The sequence below is a fragment of the Mytilus californianus genome, unplaced genomic scaffold, assembly GCF_021869535.1.
Source record: "Mytilus californianus isolate M0D057914Y unplaced genomic scaffold, xbMytCali1.0.p SCAF_11, whole genome shotgun sequence".
In the NCBI taxonomy this organism is placed as follows: domain Eukaryota; kingdom Metazoa; phylum Mollusca; class Bivalvia; order Mytilida; family Mytilidae; genus Mytilus; species Mytilus californianus.
The window spans coordinates 22,705,065-22,727,562 of record NW_026262593.1 but is presented as its reverse complement, the minus strand read 5'-3'; the positions used below and the strand labels follow the sequence as shown (position 1 = coordinate 22,727,562).

Genomic DNA, 22,498 nt, shown 5'->3' with positions numbered 1-22,498 from the left:
GTTGCTTTTTCTATGGCATATACACCATATCACCTCTTGTTCATGTATAAACGGCAAAAATAAAATCGAATATGATGACCATGATAGTTAAAGTAAAATATTAGTGACTAAAGTTGAGTGTAATTATAACCTTTCCCTTCCTTGAATTACGTCCTCTTGTAACACCTGTTGATTGTTACTGTTCAATTCAAAGTTAAGCTCATTAATTTGGCAGGTAATTGTAATTTTTACCCTTTCCGTGCCATATTGAACATTATTCTATCATATCATTGTAATATTTTACATTATGATAATAAAATTCATGTGAATAATTATATAGAGCTACTCTTTTTAACAACGTGGATCTGAATTTTGCAAATTATTCGAAACTCACCGAAGTCTTGTTAACTATAAATGCATTTATTACTTGGTCTTTATTGTGATCATGTAGCATGGGATTCCTATAAACACCTGCCGAGTAACTTAATTTATAAAGTTTTAATACCATCGATGTTGTTATCTAATAGTCTCAAATATACTCTCCGATAGGGTTGCTTAATTATTAATATATTGTATAGCCATACTTTCAGAAAGCTGGAGATCAGGCCAAAAATCAAATTACAAAACAAAAAAAATGGCGACCAAAACACATGCTTCACGTTTCTTTTTTTCGTCTTATGTTCTTTGGGTAAAAAAACTAAAGTGCCAATTTTCTCGAATACTTCGACACAGATGTCTGTAAATAAGTGTCTCCGAACAGACAGTCTAAATAGCCCAAACAAGAGAATTATTGGGCATTCAAACCTAATTAAAGACACAATATTGACCATACTATACGATTAAAAACTATTGAGTAATAATTTAAGTGAAAAATGTTGTTTTACAGACTCTGAATTAAACGTTGGTCATCACTTATATTTAGGGAAAGTAGCTTTAAAATGTTACGTATTAACATATTTGATATTACATACAGAACATACGGATTCCTACGCCAAGCATAGATGACCTTCGCCACATTTGTAACACATTTTGTTTGAATTTATTGTTTTCAATTGGCTTCAACTTCGTCACTGCTTTAACATAGCAGCATGCTCCTACTGATAGAAGTTGCGTCCCCGAGGGTATTACCACCTCAGTTATCTGCACTCTTGTGCTGACATAAAATATAATTGATGTAATTTTCAGTAAATTTACTGTTCTTAACATGTAAAAATCACTTGACACACTAAGATTCTTCTTATCCCTGGTACAATGTATAGGTGGCCTCTGCCAGACCTGCCAAAACTTCTTAGAAATTTATTGTTTCCATGCTTTTCAACTTTGTAATTGAGTTTGACCTTCCCATTTGTTTTCATTCGAGCGAGACGGATGATTTTGTATAGACGAAACGAGTCTGATATATTTGATGAGTATAATATACTAGAATGTTAATCATTTCCGAAGTAACATAAAATATAGACAATATCGTGCAAGCTTCATTTGCACTTTTTTTTTATTTATGACATATTCAAATGAAAAGAGGTCTGCTATACAGTATTTGTGGTTAAAGGCTTAGTAATCCGATATCTTTACGACAACGCGTAAAAAGACATTCAAAGACAGCTACTTAAAGTTGAGTTGATTGCGGGTTGCCTGTCTTTAGTAGCGCTTATTTCTATGTGATATGATTGCAAGCATAAGGAATATATAGAATTAACGCGTAAAATCAGCCACATTAACAGACACACTTAAAGAGAAGATTTTGCTGCTGACATTTGTCCTAACGGCTTTTTTTTTTTGCGGTTCATACTTGTTCGGAATCTAAAAATCTTGTGGTAGATGTTTTATCTGTATCCTTTTTCCGTGGTGTGTTTTCCCAAATAATCCCTGGACTCTATATTCAAATTTGTTCCCGCATTTATTCTTTAACTGTATATTTTTCCTTTAACGTGTCTCATACGTTCTCGTTTCGTCAATAACTTTTTGTCGCACCTTTCAAAGACCATTCTTGCGATTTAATTTCCTTGCAATAATGTCCCATACAAAAAGCGTTACTGAAGATAGACTATCCGCATTTATTACAGCTTTAAGTGCCTGTTATAGTATGCCTATTTCGTGTCGTGTTATAATTGTTTTGAAACGAGCACCACTGATGAGAACGCGCATCTAGCATACTAAATTATAAGTCTGCGGCTGTTTTCATACACATTTCTGTATCACTAACGATCAATTTTAATCGTATGGGTTTTTTTTCTAAAAGAGTCGCTGGTTTATTTTATGATTTTTTTAGTAAACAAACATATAATAAAGGAGAAAGAACCTGGTATCTATGATGAATTTTCTTACTTTCACATTGCATCTAATGAAAACAAAAAATGACAAGTAAACTATCCACAAACATTTACGACAAAAGGGATGATTTTTCTTTCTCTATTGTTAATTTTCCCTTTTTTAACGGTGATGTTCCTTTGTCACCGTCTTACGGTGTTTATATATCCCAACTCGTTCACTATGCTCATGTCTGTAGTGACGCTTTGAATTTCGATGAGCGTATTCTTTGTATTACTAGTAAATTATTAAGTGAGGAATTTCGTTACCACAAATTACTTAAAACCTTTACTAAATTCTTCCATAGATATAGATACTAAGATTTGGTCTGCAAGTTTGGCTGTACCTGTAGAAAACTTATTTCAAACGGTATAGCACATCCTAAATTTTACGTAGATGTTGTAAACCGAGCCCGGAAATTTAGAAACGATCCGGGTAAACTTATCAATCCTTTAAATAAATTTATTCTAAAAGATTACCTATTCAACACTGTAATTAAATCTTTAAATATTGTTTTTATTGGTATAAATATTGATTTTGTTATCAGTAAATTAAAACCATACTAAATAGTACATATATTTACTTTCACGGTACTACAAACTGTTGATACCTATATCTTAACATTGCACAAGATCACTGTTAATGACGTCTTTACACTAAATCCATTGGATGTTGGATGTGTACTGATTGATATGTTAGTCTTAGATACATTATTTTTTTAATTAGTTGTTATTGGCTTTGAACTAGCTGCCAGTAACTGCGAGTACTCTCAGATCTTTACTCAGTGTCTTTTTGACGTGGGGATGTATAAGTACCCGTCTACGTCCACTCTGTGGTTTTGTTAGATGTATTTCTATTTGTATCCATCTGATGAGTTAAGCCTTTTTCAACTGATTTTTATAGTTTGTGCTTATATTGTACTGTTACATCACTGTCCCAGGTAAGGGGGAGGGTTGAGCGCTCACAAACATGTTTAACCTCGCCACATTCTGTACGTGCCGGTCCATAGTCAGGAACCTTAAGTTCAGTGGTTGTCGTTGGTTCATGTCTGTCATATTTGTTTTTCGTAAATTGTTTTGTTATAAATTAGGCCGTTAGTTTTCTCAATTGAATTGTTTCACATTTTTCATGTCGGGGCCTTTTATAGACGACCATACAGTATGGGTTTTTCTCATTATTGAAGGCCGTCCGGTTGCCTATAATTGCTTACATCCACTTCATTTAAACTTTGGTGGATAGTTGTCTCATTGGCAATCATACCTTATCTCTTTATTTTTATATTGCATTGCTTATTTTATAAACGTTATGCGGTTTGTTCATATGTCTATTAATATCAGACGGTTACATTTCATTAGTTCAGAGTTCAAATAATTTGAGGTGTTTGCATCCCGTCGGCTCTTAAATCTTAAACCTTCCTCGGCTTCGCATATAATCGAAACAAAGACCACAGTTCAACGTTGTCAGACAACTTGCAATTCGATATTCAGGTTGCGGATATATTTTACTGTCTTTTTCTGAAGGTTTCGGCGTTACGATTGTTCTGCTTCAAAAGAACTTATCCTACAAGAGTGTGGTAAACTTTGAATTACTTTAGAATGTGTACAAATAACACTTTTGAGGGAAAAAATCATGATTTTACCTGAACCTCAATAGTTTTAAATCGGAAAGCGTGCGGGCCTAATTCGTGTTGCATTGGTTGTCAATGCAGAGTTTCTGACAAAAATAAAACAAACTGCTGTTTATAATTTATCTGTGACCAAGAACGACCGATATCTGTGTCGAAGTGTTTGGGAAAACTACATTTTGTTTGTGACTTTGATAACATAAGGCGAAAACTATTATACGGTAAAATATTTTTCAAGATAATTTAGAATAATATAACAATTGTGTTCAAGAGAAAAGTGAAACAGTAGAAAACCGATGTTCAAATCTCATAAATTCACTAAGAAGATACAAAATAAGATGAAAATCAAATACAGTACGAATCATGAACTCCGAAATGGGCGAGACCCAGCGCGTCGATAGGGTAAGCATCTTCAGCTATGTATGCACCACCTTAAAAAAATAAATCAATAACAGAACAGTCGTTTAATAATATATACTAGAACACACCCGCGAAATCACGGGTATTTAGAGCTTGGTTGTATGTAAACTGTTGTAGGATGAATTTTTGTAAAAGATTTTATGTCTGGAGAATTTCAGAAAAGGTATCAAACTGAGTCATAGGCACTTGGAGACAGGACAATTATTTTAAGCCCTCACCTTTTTTTCCAAAGTCCGTTATTTTTTTTGCTCTCTGTTAAATTCCTTGATTTTTGCGTTTCTGTATACTATGAACATACATATAATATAAATAAAGTGTAATTGCTATTAACTATCAATTCCAAGTTTCTTCTCCACTGCAATATTATATAGAGAGTCTCTATATATTATAGGATTATAATCATAGTATACATGCAGAATAACGCGAAAATAATTGTCCTGTCCCCGAGTAATTATGAAAATTATGTTAAAGAGGGGAGTATAGGGGGGGGGGGGGTATCTGCACGGAAGAACGCGAAATAAAATTGCCATTTCACGATGAGCGAACAATTAAAAATTTCTTGCACGTTGGTCTTTTTATCGATTTCAAGAAACACGTCGAATAACGAACCTTTTTCGCGGCTGCACGTGAAATAAAAAGTGGCAAAACACGTTGCACGAAAATAACCCTTTATCCCCTCTTTTAAAGTTTAAAATCGGAAGTTTTGGGTATGACTTAAAAGTCGGTCTGATGACGGAAACAATATCCGGACGCCTTTTTCTTCGTTTTTCTCCCAAAATAACCCCAACTGAATAATCATAAGAATGGATGACAAATACGACTATGCATGTACCTATAGGACACAGAGGCATGATGATTAATTTATTAAGGAAGGAAGAGAAGCGACACACAAAATGAGGTGTTCTCGTTTAATAGTATAGATGTAGGAAGTAGCCAAATCTATACGTACTAACTCCATTTTAATTGAAAGGTATAGTCGCAGAGAAAGTTTTCAATGTTTTGATATTGTTAATTTGTGGAGATGAATTAGTATTAGGCCAAGTGTGATTTTGTACAAAAATAAATCAAGTAAACGTTAATAATCCTTTTCCAATAATGATTACTACGACTAAACTGCAAGAACTGCACAATCAAATATTAATTTGACCTTTTCGAGCATATCGTCATTAATCATTAATTACATCTTTGTAAAAACTATATATTCAGTATAATGTTTGTTGCAATCGAGGGTTATCTATTTACTCATAAATAACATAAGTTTTTTTCGGTTATCCATTCTCGCCTGCAGTAGATTATTTATTTTAGTCGCAAATGGTTAATGTTATCTGCACATGTCATGCAATGTCGACAGTTGCTATATGTACCGGAGTTAATCGTGATTATATTAAGCAGTGTTAAGTTTAACCTTGTTTGAAATGACTACTCACAAATTCTAAAATATGCAGTACTAAAATTAACGTGATGGCATTTTAAAATCTGGCAGGCTAAATCATTTACTTGTTGGTTATTTGATCGTGTTCATTATTATAACTAGTTCTTTTATGTCATTCAATTCCTCGAAATTTTGTTAATCATTAATGAGTATGAAACTTAAGATAAATAGTTCTGATATAATTATACTAGCATGCAGATTGAAAAGTGCAATTTTTATACCGAAATTGATCGGAAATCTATTGAAACAGAAACCTGTGACATCAAATGAAAATCTATAGTCATTTCATTTGTGTATAATGAAAGCCTGCCTGTAAAATTTACTCGCACACAATGGTTGGTCCCTTAAAGATTCGTTTAAGTAAGATTTCACTCAAGTATATAACATGTAAAGAAATCCTAACGTAGTTTTTGTCATTGGTGAAGAATATTTGTTTACATTTCATGCATAATATATAATTAATATGAATACTTTCATATGATGATAATTAGTGCATAACAATTAACATAAGTTTTTATCAAACAAAAGACAAATCCGAATCCAAAATATTTTGATTATATAATACAAGTATATAATTGCATGATGGATAGTTACTGGTATAAGTATGCTTGACTAAGCGTATATATTCGTTTCATAATTCCGAAGTGTATCTTGTAACTTTACACGCTTCATGATGGGTGCGTTATGCAGTTAATTGTTACATTTTGATAAGTCTTCATATGACGTAGGAACAAAATACAAAGATATGATTATTGATAATAATAAAAAGATAGTTTTACACTTGGTTTTGCCAAAAAAAAGCTGTCAGTAACTGCGAGTACTCTCAGATCTGTACTTAGTGTCCTTTTTGTTGTCAGGGATGAGGGCTGGGTAAATACACTGCCACGTCCGGTCCGTGTTTATATTTGATGTTTTTCTGCTTTGTATCGATTTGATGAGTTTAGCCTTTTTCAACTGATTTGTATAGTTTGTTCTTATGTTGTGCTGTTACACCACTGTCCCAGGTTAGGGAAGGGTTGAGCGCTCACAAACATGTTTAACCACGCCACATTCTTTATATGCCTGTCCCAATTCAGGAGGCTGTAGTTCAGTGGTTGTCGTTGGTTCATGTCTGTCATTTTTGTTTTTTCGTAAATTGTGTTGTTATAAATTAGGCCGTTAGTTTTCTCAGTTGAATAAATTCATATGTTTGATGTCGGGGCCTTTTATTGTCGACCACACGGTATGGGTTTTTCTCATTGTTGAAGGCCGTACGGTTGCCTATAATTGCTTACATCCACTTTATTTGAACTTTGGTGGATAGTTTTTGGCAATCATACCTCATCTCCTTATTTTTATCCTGTAAAAGAGGGACGAAAGATACTAGAGGGACAGTCAAACTCATAGATCGGAAACAAACTGACAACGCCATACTTGTACCTGCGTTACGCTAAAGGACATAAATTTTATTTTTCTTTTATCACCACTACATTGGATTGGTACAGTTGTTGGTAAACTATTAGAACACGAGAGAACATTGAGCTAGATAACCTGTGTTCCGGAACTGGCATAATTTTAATGTTTCATTTTGGTTGTATATTTCCAGTTACTAGAATTGTAATTCCCACTGACATTGTTTACATAGGACATATTATGCTGTTCTGTTGAGGCCGTTATGCATTTAAACGTTTTACATCGGTATCATAAAATGTCGATGTACATCTATAGATGCATGTGACTTCAAAGTGTCAAGTTTTGTGGTAATTTTTAACTTATAATCGTCTTTTTTTTTCTTTTTGTCTTAGCCAAGGTGTTGTCTGGTTCTCGGTTTATTGATTTAATTTGGGTCGCCCAATTTTCATCTTCTTGTTTTTCTGCAAACACTGGAACTCATACTTGACTCACTTTACTGCTTACAATAAATAAGGTAATTTACCATCACATAAGTTTTTGATTTTTCTTTATGGTACAACTTCAATATCGTTCGGTTTGTCCAGTGAAAGAATAGAGGACTTATTGTTCCTTTATTTTCTAAATGCGACTTATCACCTGAGTTTTATTTGTCATAAGCAACACGACTGGTGCATGTATTTCTAGTTGATTAGGAACTGCTTTCACTTCCCAAATACCTGAATTCATCCAAGGTTGTTTTGTGTTTCTTGACTTTTTATGCAGTCGTTTTGAGACGGGTTATTGTACTTTGGTCTTTCTTTGAAGATGAGACAGGCGAGTTTAGAAGGATTTTTTGTTCCTATTCACCTTTAGGTGTTTGATTCTAAAATGAAAAAATAAATTGCAATCGTTCATTGTTCTTTCGTTTACTTAGAAAGTTTACCATTATTCTTGGAAGGTCCAATATAAGAAATGTTGGATAAATTCCTATTATCAATTTTTCTGGAACATCTAATAACGTTTCATGCCTCGGTGGCACCAAAAACAAATCTCTAATTCTTTATCACAAGGCAAATGTACTTGTAAAGTATACCGAGATCAAAGCAAATGCAATAAATTGAAAACAAGAATAAATGAAACGGTCTAGCATAATTTGTTTTCTTTTTTATGTGAAATCTTGCATTACTTGTTAATATTGTCTGGTTACTACTCTGATTCATCTTGGGAATATTCTTGTTTAAATTGTAAATTCTAATTAAATTCATTTGCAGTACAAATTTGAGATGTGGGTGACAAGAATCTGTTTTCAATTGACATTGCAAAAGCAATTTCCTTGCATAAACTCCGTCGATTTATATGACAATAATGCTAAACTCTATATCACAGACAGTATAAATCAGATGATAAAACGCTTCGAAACATCAATACACCGTGTGTCGTAGACCGATATTTTGTTTCGAGACAACGTTGGGAATAATTTGAATATACTTATGTTGAATTTTCAGTGGAATATGGCTCTTTATTGTCTCATTTCTATATAATTGTTGCTGAAATTAATGCTAATTCTTGTACAAATTTATATTGCAGTTGAATAATTTCAAGTTTTTCATTTGGTAAACTTAAGTGAAGTTCCATTTAAATATATAAGAACTTGATTTATATGATGGTTTAAAAATAAACACTGCAGTAATCGATTGTTTACTACATGTACGTAACAGACAGATTAAGTCGAAGTGAAATCGATTGTTTACTACGTAAAAGACAGATCTATAGTAAGTCGATATGTAATCTACTGTTTACTACATGGAAGACTGAGTATAAGTCGAACTGTAATCTACTGTTTACTACATGGAAGACTGAGTATAAGTCGAACTGTAATCTACTGTTTACTACATGGCAGACTGAGTATAAGTCGAACTGTAATCTACTGTTTACTACATGGAAGACTGAGTATAAGTCGAACTGTAATCTACTGTTTACTACATGGAAGACTGAGTATAAGTCGAACTGTAATCTACTGTTTACTACATGGAAGACTGAGTATAAGTCGAACTGTAATCTACTGTTTACTACGTAATAGAAATAGAAAATTGAAAATCTGTGACTCGTTTTAAAATACGGTCTAATAGAGAAATAAATTTTGAAAATCTTCGTAATAATCAATACAGTATTCGACACTCCACACCGAATATTATCGTGTCGTCCAAATATCTTTGCTTTTGGTATTCTCAATAATTAGGAACTCATTTTTGATGACGAATAATAGCAATCGTCGGCGATAAGAATAAAACAGTTGTTGACACAATTTTGTTACTTGGATTCCTTGCCAATTTCTCATAATCTTAGGCCTGTTCGGAAATGACGATGGTTGATTTCTTTTGATTCTTTAGGGGGAGTGGGGGATGGTGGTACACTGCATCTCTGCAAGGGAAGATTTCCTTATAACTGCTACACTGAAAACATAAAATGAAAATGAAGCCGTTTTAAGATATAAAGGACAGAAATTTATGTATTTTTAAGCCTAACTTTCAACTTAAATATATAAGCAAAAATACTATTGAACTTCAGTGGTATTTTCTATCATTTATGAGAGAGGAGGTACTACATGTATATTAATTCGTCAATAAATCGTCTACCAAATGAAAGTGTTATGCGTGGTATTTTTTGACAAAAGAAAACATCGATTCTCCTTCCGTCACATGAGGATTGCGCTCCTCTCTAAATACTTACATTTAAAGAGTTTAACCTACGAGCCTTTACGATACTGTTATATTGTATCAAGAATTAGAATCTTTGGTACGATCGATTCTATTTCTGTCAGTTGTGTGTAATGACATGTCTCTCTTGTGGGCTGCTAAGCTGTATTCTGAAATTAGCGTTTCAATCCGTTATAAACGAGACGACAAATCTTTTGGTAGGATGCAAGAAAAATCTTATTTTACTAATGTTATTAGCAATATGTATAAAATTAAAATAACAGTTTATATTTCGTGCGTCTGAAGCGTTTTTTTGGATTTACATTTACCAGAAAAGTTCAAAACTTAACTTAACAAATTTTGTATAATCATAAATCACACCAATGACAACTTGGTTGATGCCACCCTCTCACCAGCAGCGATGGACGTTATCACCTACTAAATGAACGACATTGCAAAATTAAATCTGTCAAAATTGAAAACTCATTTCATATTTCAGAGATTTATAAATGCATAAACTTTAAGTTATAAGTTTTTCTATTATGTTGAATCAATATCAGATCAGACAATCTAATGTGAAAGTTAATGTTTTTAAAAAGCTATACATGTTTTGTAATTTTATCTCACTTCAACCTTCAATTACAGCTAACAACTAATCAGTAGGATTACTGCTAATTTTAAATTATTGATTGCATATCTTCAGGTGGCATTAAAAGTACCACCAGCGGAATTGACAATTCATTATTTTTATATGTCAAAGTCGATAATATCACATAACTGTGTCCTGACATAGCGTTGACATCGTTATCTCACAGACTCTCAATTTACAAAAACCAAATATAGCAACACTATCATGGATTATTTCAAATTAACTTTCTTTCATGGGTCATTATTAATCTAATGTAGAACTTCTAATTAATGACAACCATGATAATACCGTTCTAGTTAAGGGCAACCATGATATTACTATTTTATGTACATTTCGATTAAGACCAGATATACAGAGTATAATGAGAACATATCATTTACTGAATTGAATTACATCAGACTTTTTAACGAGCAAAATTAACGAAAGCTTCTCTCCCAATCCGTATCGTTTTGCGCTTATTTTTTTGCATCCAGACACATATCTCGTATTACCATGAAATCATAAAAGCGCCATCGTAATTATTTTGCTGTGTAGCTTAATTGAAAAATTTGTATTGCACTTGAAAATTTTGAAATTGTAATAGGGAAAATCTTCAATGAAAGTGGTTTTGCACCTCAGATTTATATTATATCTTATCTTGCTATGTAGGTGTCTGTGCTTTTCGTATCAGTTCATATATCAAATGATAGATACTTTAAAAAATATGTAATTCAAACCATTCCCAGATAAGTTATAAAACTTCAAAAATAAACGCACCTGCACCGATTTTCATTTATGAAATGAGATCGAATTGGTTTAAGGACTTGAGAAAGGCTTTCAAGCTTAAAGTAATGATGTATCATTATATGACTGCATATTATTTACATAAATGATGAAATAATAATTAATTTAGTTAATTGTATGATGTTTTAATGGATGGCGTTATAGAAAGATACCGTACCACGTCCCAATAGATGGTGGCAGTCAGTTACTGCAAGGTATCTAAATAGACAGCTTCATCGCAAGATACCGTACCATGTCCAAATAAATGGTGGCAGTCAGTTACTGCGTCATCGCAAGATACCGTACCATGTCCAAATAGATAGTGGCAGCCAGTTACTGTATGCTGTCTAAATGCATGGCTTCATATCGATGTACCGTACCACGTCCAGATAGATGGTGGCAGTCAGTTACTGCATGCTATCTAAATGGACAGCGTCATCGCAAGATACTGTACCATGTCCAAATAGATGGCAGTCAGTTACTTCATGCTGTGTTAATGCATGGTTCATATCAAGCTACCGTACCACGTCCAAATAGATGGTGGCAGTCCGTAACTACATTTTGTCTAAATGGGCGGCGACATCGCAAGATACCGTACCATGGCCAAAAAGATAGTGATTATCAGTTACTGCATGCCGTCTCTATATATTTTGGGTGTTCTTTTTACGTCCATACTTATACATCCTTGACTTTTAAATTAATGGGGTTGAGCCTTCCTGAGCTGATGAAGAAACATTCAGAAAAACGCTTCGGACGAGCCAAATTTGTGAAGAATTATTTTCATTTGACAAACTTAATAATCATATCTATCTTAATGTATAGACCGTATCTTGGCTAAACGAAAGCTAATACTGTAAGCGACCACATGATTTTTATATGATTTTAAAATATTTGGCCTCAAGCTTCAATGAAGAGACATTAATTGTCGAAATGTTCATCTGGTGTAGTAACATTGGTACCGTTAATGATGTTATATGAAAGTTAATACAGTATCCATCAAAAGCTAAATATAATAAAGTTAATATAGTAAGTCACAAAATGCTGTCTATATTCAAGTGATTACTAATTGTGACCGAATGCAGTCTGAATAGACGGTGATTGATACATCCCGTATGCGGAAACAGTGTAAAATTATAGCTCCAAGTTTCCGCAGTGATGGTTACATAGCTACCACGTACTGTCTAAAGGGACAGTATATTTTAAAAGCCTCCATCCTATCCAAATTTGATGAGGAATTGACCGCATGATTTGTATGGATGGCAACTTAGTCAGAGTATGTAGGTAAATACTTCCTTGGTCAGAGATTGCATTGAATGTCTGAATGACTTTTAAGAATGTAAGGAGCTATGTGCTGTTCATGGATTGTCATATATTTTTGATGGTTTATAATAGACTATATTTATCATTTCAGTTGGTTTTTGATATACCTTACATGTTGATGATTTCTTTCTAGATATAAAGTGTTTATTTTTATAATTCTGCATTTAAATTGTTCTGACCAGTTTGATTTTTGTTAAATCACACGTTGATTAAGTTTGTCTCATATAATTTGCCGCCAAAACCATTCGGAACATTGCACTCATCATTTTCCCTAACATCATTTAGAGCAACAGATTCTACCAGTTTATCCTGTTAATAGCAATATTTTCCACCCTCGGTATTTGAATTTTTAAATTTTTAAACCTTTCGTTTCAAAGTTTGAAAATTAAACTACCTCGAGTGGATAAATATTTTAATCAACGGGATGGAGTGGTAGAATCTATAGCCATCGGTTTGTGCATTTCCCTCAACTTCATCCCTTACTTTCAGAAGAGGGTGTAGATGGGGTTTACAGAACAAAGGGAAAACTATAATGAAATGAGAAAAATAGGCCACAAAATAAAAAATCCAGAATAATGGAGTGCTAAAATTTAGAGAAAAGAGAACAATAAGTAAAAAAAAGAAAATAGAGAAAATTGGCCTAAATAATTAACGAATACAGAAAATGAAGGACCAACCAACCAGACCCTATTTAGAAAAATAATACTAAATCATGCAGTTTGATAGAAAAAAAAAAGTTTAAGAGTAGTGTTGTGTTGTGTTCATGTAAGTTCAGTAAAATCTATCAATAAACAAAAAAGGTCTCTGTTCAATATTGTAAGTCTATAACAACAGAAAAATTCGATACTTGGTATCGTTTAATATTAATTCCGTTGACAAGATTATGTACATAAATGCCAATTTATTCAATACAAAACAAAGCCTGTATAAGCCTGTAAGTTGTGAAATAAACTGTTTAGTCAATATCCCCTTACAGTCATCGAACAATTGAAGAAAGGTATTGTCATTTATGGGACAACAACCGTTCACAGACCAATACGCCAGGTATCTTAATACTGCAAACACTCAGGCAAATATATAGGTATTTAAGAATTTGGGGTCATTGGAATCTCAGAATTTTGAAGATGTAAATATAAAAGACTTCATAGTACAGCATTCAGTCGGGCAAATATATAAGGTAATTAAGCATTACCATCTGTCACTTGTAGGGTCATAAGAATCTCGCACTTTTGAAGATGTAAATACGACATCATAGTACAGCATACATTCAAGCAAATATATATTGGTTATTTAGCAATACCGTCTGTCAATTGTGGGGTCAAAGGAATCTCTAAATTTCGAAGATGTAAATGAAATGGAACGTTCCGTATATTAGTATTTTTGAATTATGTCCTAATTTATACCAACATTGAGTTATTTTCTTTCAGAACAATATATCTTTCTTTTGAAGAATCAACCGAGACGATACCAAGTTTCAATAAAATTTGCTTCAAGGCATAAAATAATGACATGTGTAAGGTCATTATTTTCTCTGATTAAAATGCAAACTATAATTTACTTAAACATCTAATTCGTTTGATAGTTTTCGTGTGTTATTGCCAATTGTGGCTTTACTTTTTTTATTTTTCCATCTTTGAAAGGGATAAAGCAGAAACAATCCTTTCCTCCGTTTATTAGATCGAAATACCAAAAATCGTTGACGCACATATTAACTTTCGAACAAATAATGTTTTTTTTATTATTATTTATCGCTGCGATAAAGGGACATTATGTGAGATGAATTTAATAATGCAACACTTTTAAAACAAATTCAACACATTCGTGTGTAGGATTTTGAAAATCTTATTGGTTCACGCTGTTTTTCGTGTTACATGTACATGTACCACGAGTTCGTGCTCTCTCGTGTCAGTTCTTAACTATTTACATCTATCAAATGATCAAATGACCAAATATTCTTATTTTTTATAGAATAACAGCCACGTACTTTATAATGGCTTTGGGTGGTGGAAGCATAATATTTAATCCTGATTCTCAGTTTTTTTTTTTTTTTTTTAATTGTATTGCCAGACAAAACAGAGAAAACAATTATTCTGAACAGTTCGTTAAAATTGTTGAAAAAATAATCTGCTTTTCTGCGATAAAAATTTCATGAAAAAAAAAAAGAAAAAACATAGCATCCCCTTTCATAAACTATGTTGATATAATAAATAACTTACAAAGTGACTTGTATTTTTCATACACCTTAACAATTCATTTGTGTTTTGCTTCATGCAGTTACAGTAATATTTTTTTGTAACTAGTTAATGATTTCTAAAGGTTATGTCTAATTAATTAGTGAGTTTTATTTCACATTAAAATGAGCCGTAGGGTGTATTAAAACCTGAACGCACTAGAAAAGAACATCCCACTTTAGTGTGGTTGGTAAGAAAGGATGCAAATTCTGCACATCTTTGCAGAAAATAATATTTTTGACGGTGTATATAAGTCAGATAAAATTGAGAATGGAAATGGGGAATGTGTCAAAGAGACAACGACCCGACCATAGAGCAGACAACAGCCGAAGGCCACCAATGGGTCTTCAATGCAGATAATACATATTTCAAGGTGTTTATTGTCGTATAACACACTTTAGGGTGTCAGGATTGCTCAAAGTCATTTAATCAATCCTATCAGCCCTCGGTGTGTTATACGGCAAGAAAAACCAGTAACATGTATTGTACTTTTTAAGCTATCCTAGTACTAGTGATTGGGTATGAATAGTAATGAATAAATAATACCAGACGAAGTTTGCTTACACTCTAACATGTCTAAGTTATAAAATACAGCAAGAAAAGTAAAATCGGCAAATAATTAAACAAATACTCAAGCTAAGTAAGCAATACCATCTGCATTCTGCTAAGGCCACACGAATATTGGTCTTTTGATTTTAGAACAGAGGTTGGCTATACTGTGTCACTATGTGTATGATTGGATCATCACCAGATCAATAACATCAATATAAACAACTTGGGTTTTTTTGTCGTTTATTTTTAATGAGTGTTACCGTAAAGCATATGGTTAGCATGGTTAGTATAGATTCAGTGAATGTAAAATATGATTGAAGCGATTTTCAGATGTTGGATTTTGAAACTCATTGGATATATAACAACTGACTGTTCTTGATTAATTATTACTAATTAAGAATGGATACATTCTAAAGGTGTATGGGGATATATTAAACTTAAGGTAAGTCAATATGTAATGTACAAAACTGGAATCACATGAGAATGTCTTTTAAAAAGCTCGAAATTCAATTCAACTATTGTCCTGATGTACACTTTAAATGTTCAGTTTGTTTTATACCATTACACAATGTAATAGTAAATTTATATTTAAGAATAAGATAACCATATAATGCATGCAATTAAAGTAATTATTCAACATAATTTAAAAAATGTAATGTCAGAAGGTTCTTAAATTTAGTTGTCAATATTGATTGATAATGATTTAATTGGATGCATGAAGCTCATTACGGGTGCCGTATAGATCACGGGAGATACTTACTGTTTATACTTCCCACTTTAAGACTTTAAAAACAATAAAGAGTTTTGTATTGTATCCCAAAAAGGGAAGTGGCATAAGTATACCATTATGTGAGCACCCACATTCCTAATTAAAATCGACGGTATCATTTTAGGTTAACTGTTGTCCTAGATGTTGGGTCTTTTTGCTGTTGTTATTTTTTTTGCTTTTTTTTTTGTTTTGTTTTTTTCATGATGTTGCCGTTTCATTGACATTTACCTACATTTCAATTAAGAGCAAATTTTTCTTCGACTATATAATTATTGTGTTTTAATCCCTGTATACTTTATTGGTTGTTAATTGGTATCCATATCTTTAGAAGTATCACCATTAACAGCACAGCATCATAATTTTGTTATTATTGATATTTAAATATTATTCTGACTATTCCTTTACTTTGAAAATGACATAACAGTTACATACTTATACTTTCTTTCTACGGTATGTTGTCATCCGATGACGTTTACATGTATCAATTTAATGAGATTATTATGCGGATGTTTTGATTTTTCATCCGGAAATTTGAGATACTGTATTATGAATGACAGTCTGGTAATTAATTTTATTCAGCTTAGTGTAAATAATGAAGAGTGTTGATCACGATGAACGCTAAAAAATAATGTTCTATATATATGTAAATCAAAGTAAGTATTTCAATATCTTAATAAGTCTGTTCCTATGGAATGCAAATATGTGGATGATAAAACGAATTCGCAGAAGAAGTAAAGCAACTGCAATTATAAATAAATATTTTGGAATATTAAAAGTTTTTTTTTAAATATAAGAAGGTGACCTATTTAAAGGTAAAATATTTTTAATTATTAGTTTATATATGTAACGAACTCGATACGATATGTCTGTGTCTGAACTCACTAGGGACATATTTTCGCAGTTTTAGATGTTTATTTACCAAAATTCTTGTTTTATCTGATATATAACAGATTGTGGCCTATTCCCAAATCACCGACCGTGCGAGGGATGTATATCCAGTCAAGGTCGTTAAAAACTTCCATTTGACAGATGCATGACGGGTGATACATGCATAGCAGGAGACTCTTACCCTGTCGACACTCCTTTCGAAGTTTATGCGATTCCCTCAGTTTTTGTATGTGACCGTAATTTGTCTTCTTTATGAGATTTGAACACCGGTTAACTACTGTAAACTACTGTTGCCTATATAAACTAAATTTAAATATTATATTTCAACATGAATGAATATTGAATAACTGTTGAATTCGGTTCTAAACATATTCGATAAATGACAGGAAAAACAGTTCACTGGTCGAGAATATATCCGGATATTAAAAGTTGTGTCATATAAAAATAAAATTCAAAATAGGCTAGAACTAAGCAGATTACAATAAATATATAATGGGAAATAGCTGTAAAGGAACATTAAGTATAAATTTTTAATGAATTAAGCATCCAAATGAGATGTCATTTTTCATTATCAATATGAGTGATGACATTTTCTATAGAATTGAATTTCGCCCTGCTGAATGACTTGTATGTGAGGAATATTTGATTTGTAATAAACGTAGGCAAACTTTGTTTCTTTTTTATTTCAAGTTTTTTTCTATGTGTTTTTGTGGTAATATTTATGGAATGAACATCAAGGTGTAAGGTCATACTTTATATACATTATTAACATTTTCATTAAAAGTGCAGTCACGTGGTTTTTCCCGATTCTTTAAAAGTCTCTCTTGGGACCAAACTAAACATTGTCTTCAGTATACGTATAATTTTATTGCAAACCAAGAAATTGAAGGGAAAAAAATAATACGTCATTCTGACAATCCTAAAACACTTAGATGTTTATCATCATATGTTATCATTTAATTCGCTATAGCCACGAACTAATTCATTTGGGGTCGTTATTAATAAATAGTTCTTAAAGATTTCCTCCACTTTTCACAACAAAGTAATTGATGAATATATTGAATTGCAGTTCTGTTATATGATGACTTGATCCCCAAAGATATTTAACAAATCTCAATACCAATAATAAGCATGAACCTTAACAATTTATTTGTCAACTTTCCAACCTCTTCATAGAAGAGTGATTATTACGGCAGCGATAAAGTATTCATTTGTCAATCTCAACACCTCGGGGTTTAAATTAATCAGTTAAGAAAGTCTCTTCGTGCCATCATACAGGCAGTCATATTTGACAGAACCGTATCACATTAGAACATCTAATCGTGGATCGACATGAGTGGAAGATTATGCAGTCACATTAAAAACAAGAAACACACAAGACCTTTGAAAAGTTTTGTGTGATTAGCACCGTTCTTGCAAACTTGACAATAATTAGAAAGTGTTATGAATAACAATTTACTCATCATCAAAATATATAACATGTTATCCATAAAGTCGTATTAAGCAATGCAGTTCACATAGAAAATGCTTATCAAACTTCACGTAAAGGAAGCTTCTGTTAATTAAGTGGTAGAACTAATTTCGTCTGATTTTTTTTTCACAAGGGCCATTTTCGAAATCTATTTTTTTTAACCTTCCCAAAAAATTCTTCGAGGTTCTAACAACATCGTAGCTTATTTCTTATTAATTGATCAATTTATACTCGCCTGAAAATAGCTCAAAACTATAATTTTGACAGGATTTGACGAATTTGACGAATTTGTTAACAAAATATTAAAGACAAACATCTTTATCAAAAACGAAAATTCTGTTGGAAAAGAGAAAGATATCAAAGGGACATTCAAACTCATAAGTCGAAAAAAATTTGACAATGGCAGGGCAAAAAAACGGAAAACGATTAAAAGACAAACAACAGTATACAAAACACAGCATAGAAAACTTAAGTTAGGCTATATAATGTTTTTCAGGTACTAATTAATTTATTTTGGTTAGCGACGTACTTCGATGACTTTATTTTTCTAAACATGTAAAATTTGAAATTTTATATCATAATACCTTCAACAGCAATGTGTAGCGCTGAATGAATTACATTTTGAATAATGGAAATGTGAAAAACTGTTGGAAAATGTTTAAAGTATATGATAAAGACTCTCAACTTCTATATTTCCACCCTGCAAGCGAAACAAATAAAAAACGATATATAACGCCATTTTTTTAAGCAATTTGGAGAGTTGTTTTGATTGTATCTAGATACAAATGTCAATGATATGATTAAAGACATGCTAACACATTTTCTTAGCATTTGGGACAATTTCTTGCCTCACAAATGGATTGTCTTTTTTCAATCGCGGAAGCTGTTCATGTTGATATGGGTGTGTCGTCAAATTTACTTGTTTTCCATTATCCATATACAAACCCCTTTTCCGCAAACAACTAGGGATCAAAGTTCAATTATTACCTTTAGCATCAGTTTTAAAAAAAATCTAATTTAAGAGATTGAAACAATCAGACTGATGAGAGCTCCAAATTGAGTGTCGTCCTGAATGTGCATGAAATATTTGCCAATGATTGCAAGCAGCCATTTACCATATGGAGAAATAAAAGGTGTGTCGACATGAGTAAACATCTCAATGAAAGCATGCACCACTCGTCAAATTGAGTGTCGTCCTGAATATGCATGAAATATTTGCCAATGATTGCAAGCAGCCATTTACCATATGGAGAAATAAAAGGTGTGTTGACATGAATAAATATCTCAATGAAAGCATGCACCACCCGTCAAATGGTTCAAAAGAAATTAATGAACTTGTCCGAGTCAGATACATGTGTATTGTTCCATACTTTGAACAATATTGCATTCATTCATATCACAGAATGCTAGTCTAAATGGAAATTGTCAATTTATTGCTAGTATTTGACAAGTTATAGGAGAAATATGCAACACAAAAAACTCAGAATCTAATCAAATGTTATCATGATAAAGGATGGATAAGTATAGCAAACAATAATTCACAACCCAACCTAACGGCGCATTTGTTTCATTCAACGGTTATCAATAGTTACTTCAAGCATTCAAAATCCAATCAATACCATAAAGGTCAAGATGCAATAACGATTTTTAAATGCACGTGCACTTTTAAGATACGAATTATATCAAAACATGACCTATACTATCTTATAAGTGAATTGGAGTCTATTCAATCAATGATGTCAGAACTTTCAATAATAGTCAGCGTTCTACGTCACTTTTTGATCAGTAGATGCATCATATTGTCAATTGAAAGGATTAAATTTTCCTGCAGCCATTTTTCATTTCTTTCCTACATTATAATGATGACATAATCAAAAGGTCGGATACCTTTAAACTTGATAATGATGAAATTAATATGAAACTTGTCTATATTCTCCAATTGGAAACTAAATACGATTGATCTGCGCTGATATTTTTATAAAATTAACCGAGAACAGCTAACAGTATATATTTGTGTCAGGGATATTCTGCTTTTCTCGTTACCTGAAAAAACTGAAGCGGAAATGAGAACGGTAGAAATGTTCCTTAATGAAACTTTCTTATAGCGATCAATATAACTGTCTATTTGAACTGAAGATTTATAGGAATTTAAGCATGTTAAAGTAAAGAAGATTCGTCTCTCATAGTGAGGAAATGATAGCAGTAACAATTACCTCTATGATTCATTGGCAATCTAAATAATATTCTACCTTTGGAACTATGCCGTGTCATAGTGAACTTGAAGATCGACAGTTCTTCTGAAATCTATGACACGCAATGCCGAGTCGTTAAGATTGCTATTCTAAACTAATGATAATTATTATCAACTGTTAATGACTTATTGTGTCTTACATGATTATCTAATGTCATAAGAGCGATAATTTCCTATGTAATGATTTGTATGAAAGGCGGTTTACCACTGACGATGAATTATAGGACTTATTTGGCGCCACTTTAGCATAGTGTTGATATAAGTTTTCTAATGGAGATCTATAAAGAATAGTATGATTTACAAGTGGGTACAGATGTAATTGAAGTGATTATGCAATTAATAATTAATGTACTGTTTTACCTTTGCAGAATAATTCATCGACCACGATACTATGTGAAGATGCTGGTAGATTGAGGAAAGTCCAGTCATGAATTCATCAGGAGATATTCCGAGTTCGTATCCGGATAATGCATTGTTCCAGTTTGCCTCGTGGTTTACAGGGGTGCATGGATATGTAAGCTTGATTATTTGTACGTTTGGAGTATGCACAAATATTTTCAATATAACGATCTTGTCCCGCTCGGACATGAGAAGTCCGACAAACGTCATGTTAACGTGGCTAGCAGTTTCTGATATTCTTACTATGATACCGTATATACCTTTTGCTATTCATTTCTATTGTGTCTTCGATCCTATGGATATTTCTCCAGAAAAGTTTACCAAAGCATGGACAACGTACATGCAGATACTTGTAAACTTAGCAGCTACAACGCATACTATTTCTATATGGCTCGGTGTGGCACTAGCTGTTTTCCGATTCGTCCAAATGAGAACGACTGCTACTGGACCTATAGCAAGAAAACGAAGCATGAAGCAAGCCAAAACTGTGATAATCGTTGTTTACATAGTATCAACTCTGATCCTTACTCCGAATTATGTTACAAATGAAATTGAGGAGGTTACAATGAACAATAAAACTATGTATGTTCTTAAGGATTTAAAACTTGCGTCCAATCAAACTGATACAATCGTTCTTGTAAATGTTCTTGTATATTCTATAGTGGCCAAACTTATTCCCTGTGCCCTAATGGTTGTATTTGGTGGATCCCTTCTGTATAGTTTAGCAATCAAAGGCAAAAGTAGACGGCGTAGATTATCAACTAATGGCTTAGGACAAAAGCGAGAGACTCGTCAAACCAAAACAACAAGAATGCTACTAGTTGTTATGATATTATTCTTAATTACAGAATTTCCACAAGGAGTTCTTATATTTATGAGTGCTGTTATGAAGGATTTTTACCATAATGTCTACGTACCTCTTGGTGATCTTATGGATTTCATTGCTTTAGTAAACAATGCTATAAATTTTGTACTGTATTGTTCCATGAGTCAGCAATTCAGATCTAAATTCCTCGAGATGTATCTTAGACGAACTTCTAAATTTAAGAAGATCGAAAAATTGAGTTTTACACATTCGTTTACGAAAACTTTATTTACTGATGTCCATTCTTGAAAAAAAGACATCATGATAGCCGTCTTTAAAACAATTAATTAGATTTTTTTTACATTTATAGCAAAACAATACTAAAACTTAACCGGTGTAATTTGTGATGACTGAAAAAAATATTGTTATTTAAGTTGAAATTTACCATCACGATTAAAATTAAAAAAAAACTATTACGATATCCAATACCATTATTGCCTCGTGATCCAAATGGGAATAGTATACGCAGACGTCAGACTAAATGGACTTTAATACGTCATTTCCGGTAGGTA

The 22,498-nt window shown here is 32.5% G+C and overlaps 1 protein-coding gene across 1 annotated transcript in view; it reads left to right on the top strand.

The window, feature by feature from the left end:
• Nucleotides 1-22,498, top strand: part of LOC127719741 (G-protein coupled receptor dmsr-1-like) — a 45,987-nt gene that overhangs the window by 21,953 nt on the left and 1,536 nt on the right. Inside the window, exon 2 of the mRNA XM_052225982.1 lies at nt 21,091-22,491. Within this exon, the coding sequence (XP_052081942.1) occupies nt 21,150-22,235 (1,086 nt within the window). The 5' untranslated portion in view covers nt 21,091-21,149 and the 3' untranslated portion in view covers nt 22,236-22,491. The remainder of the gene's footprint in view (nt 1-21,090; nt 22,492-22,498) is intronic.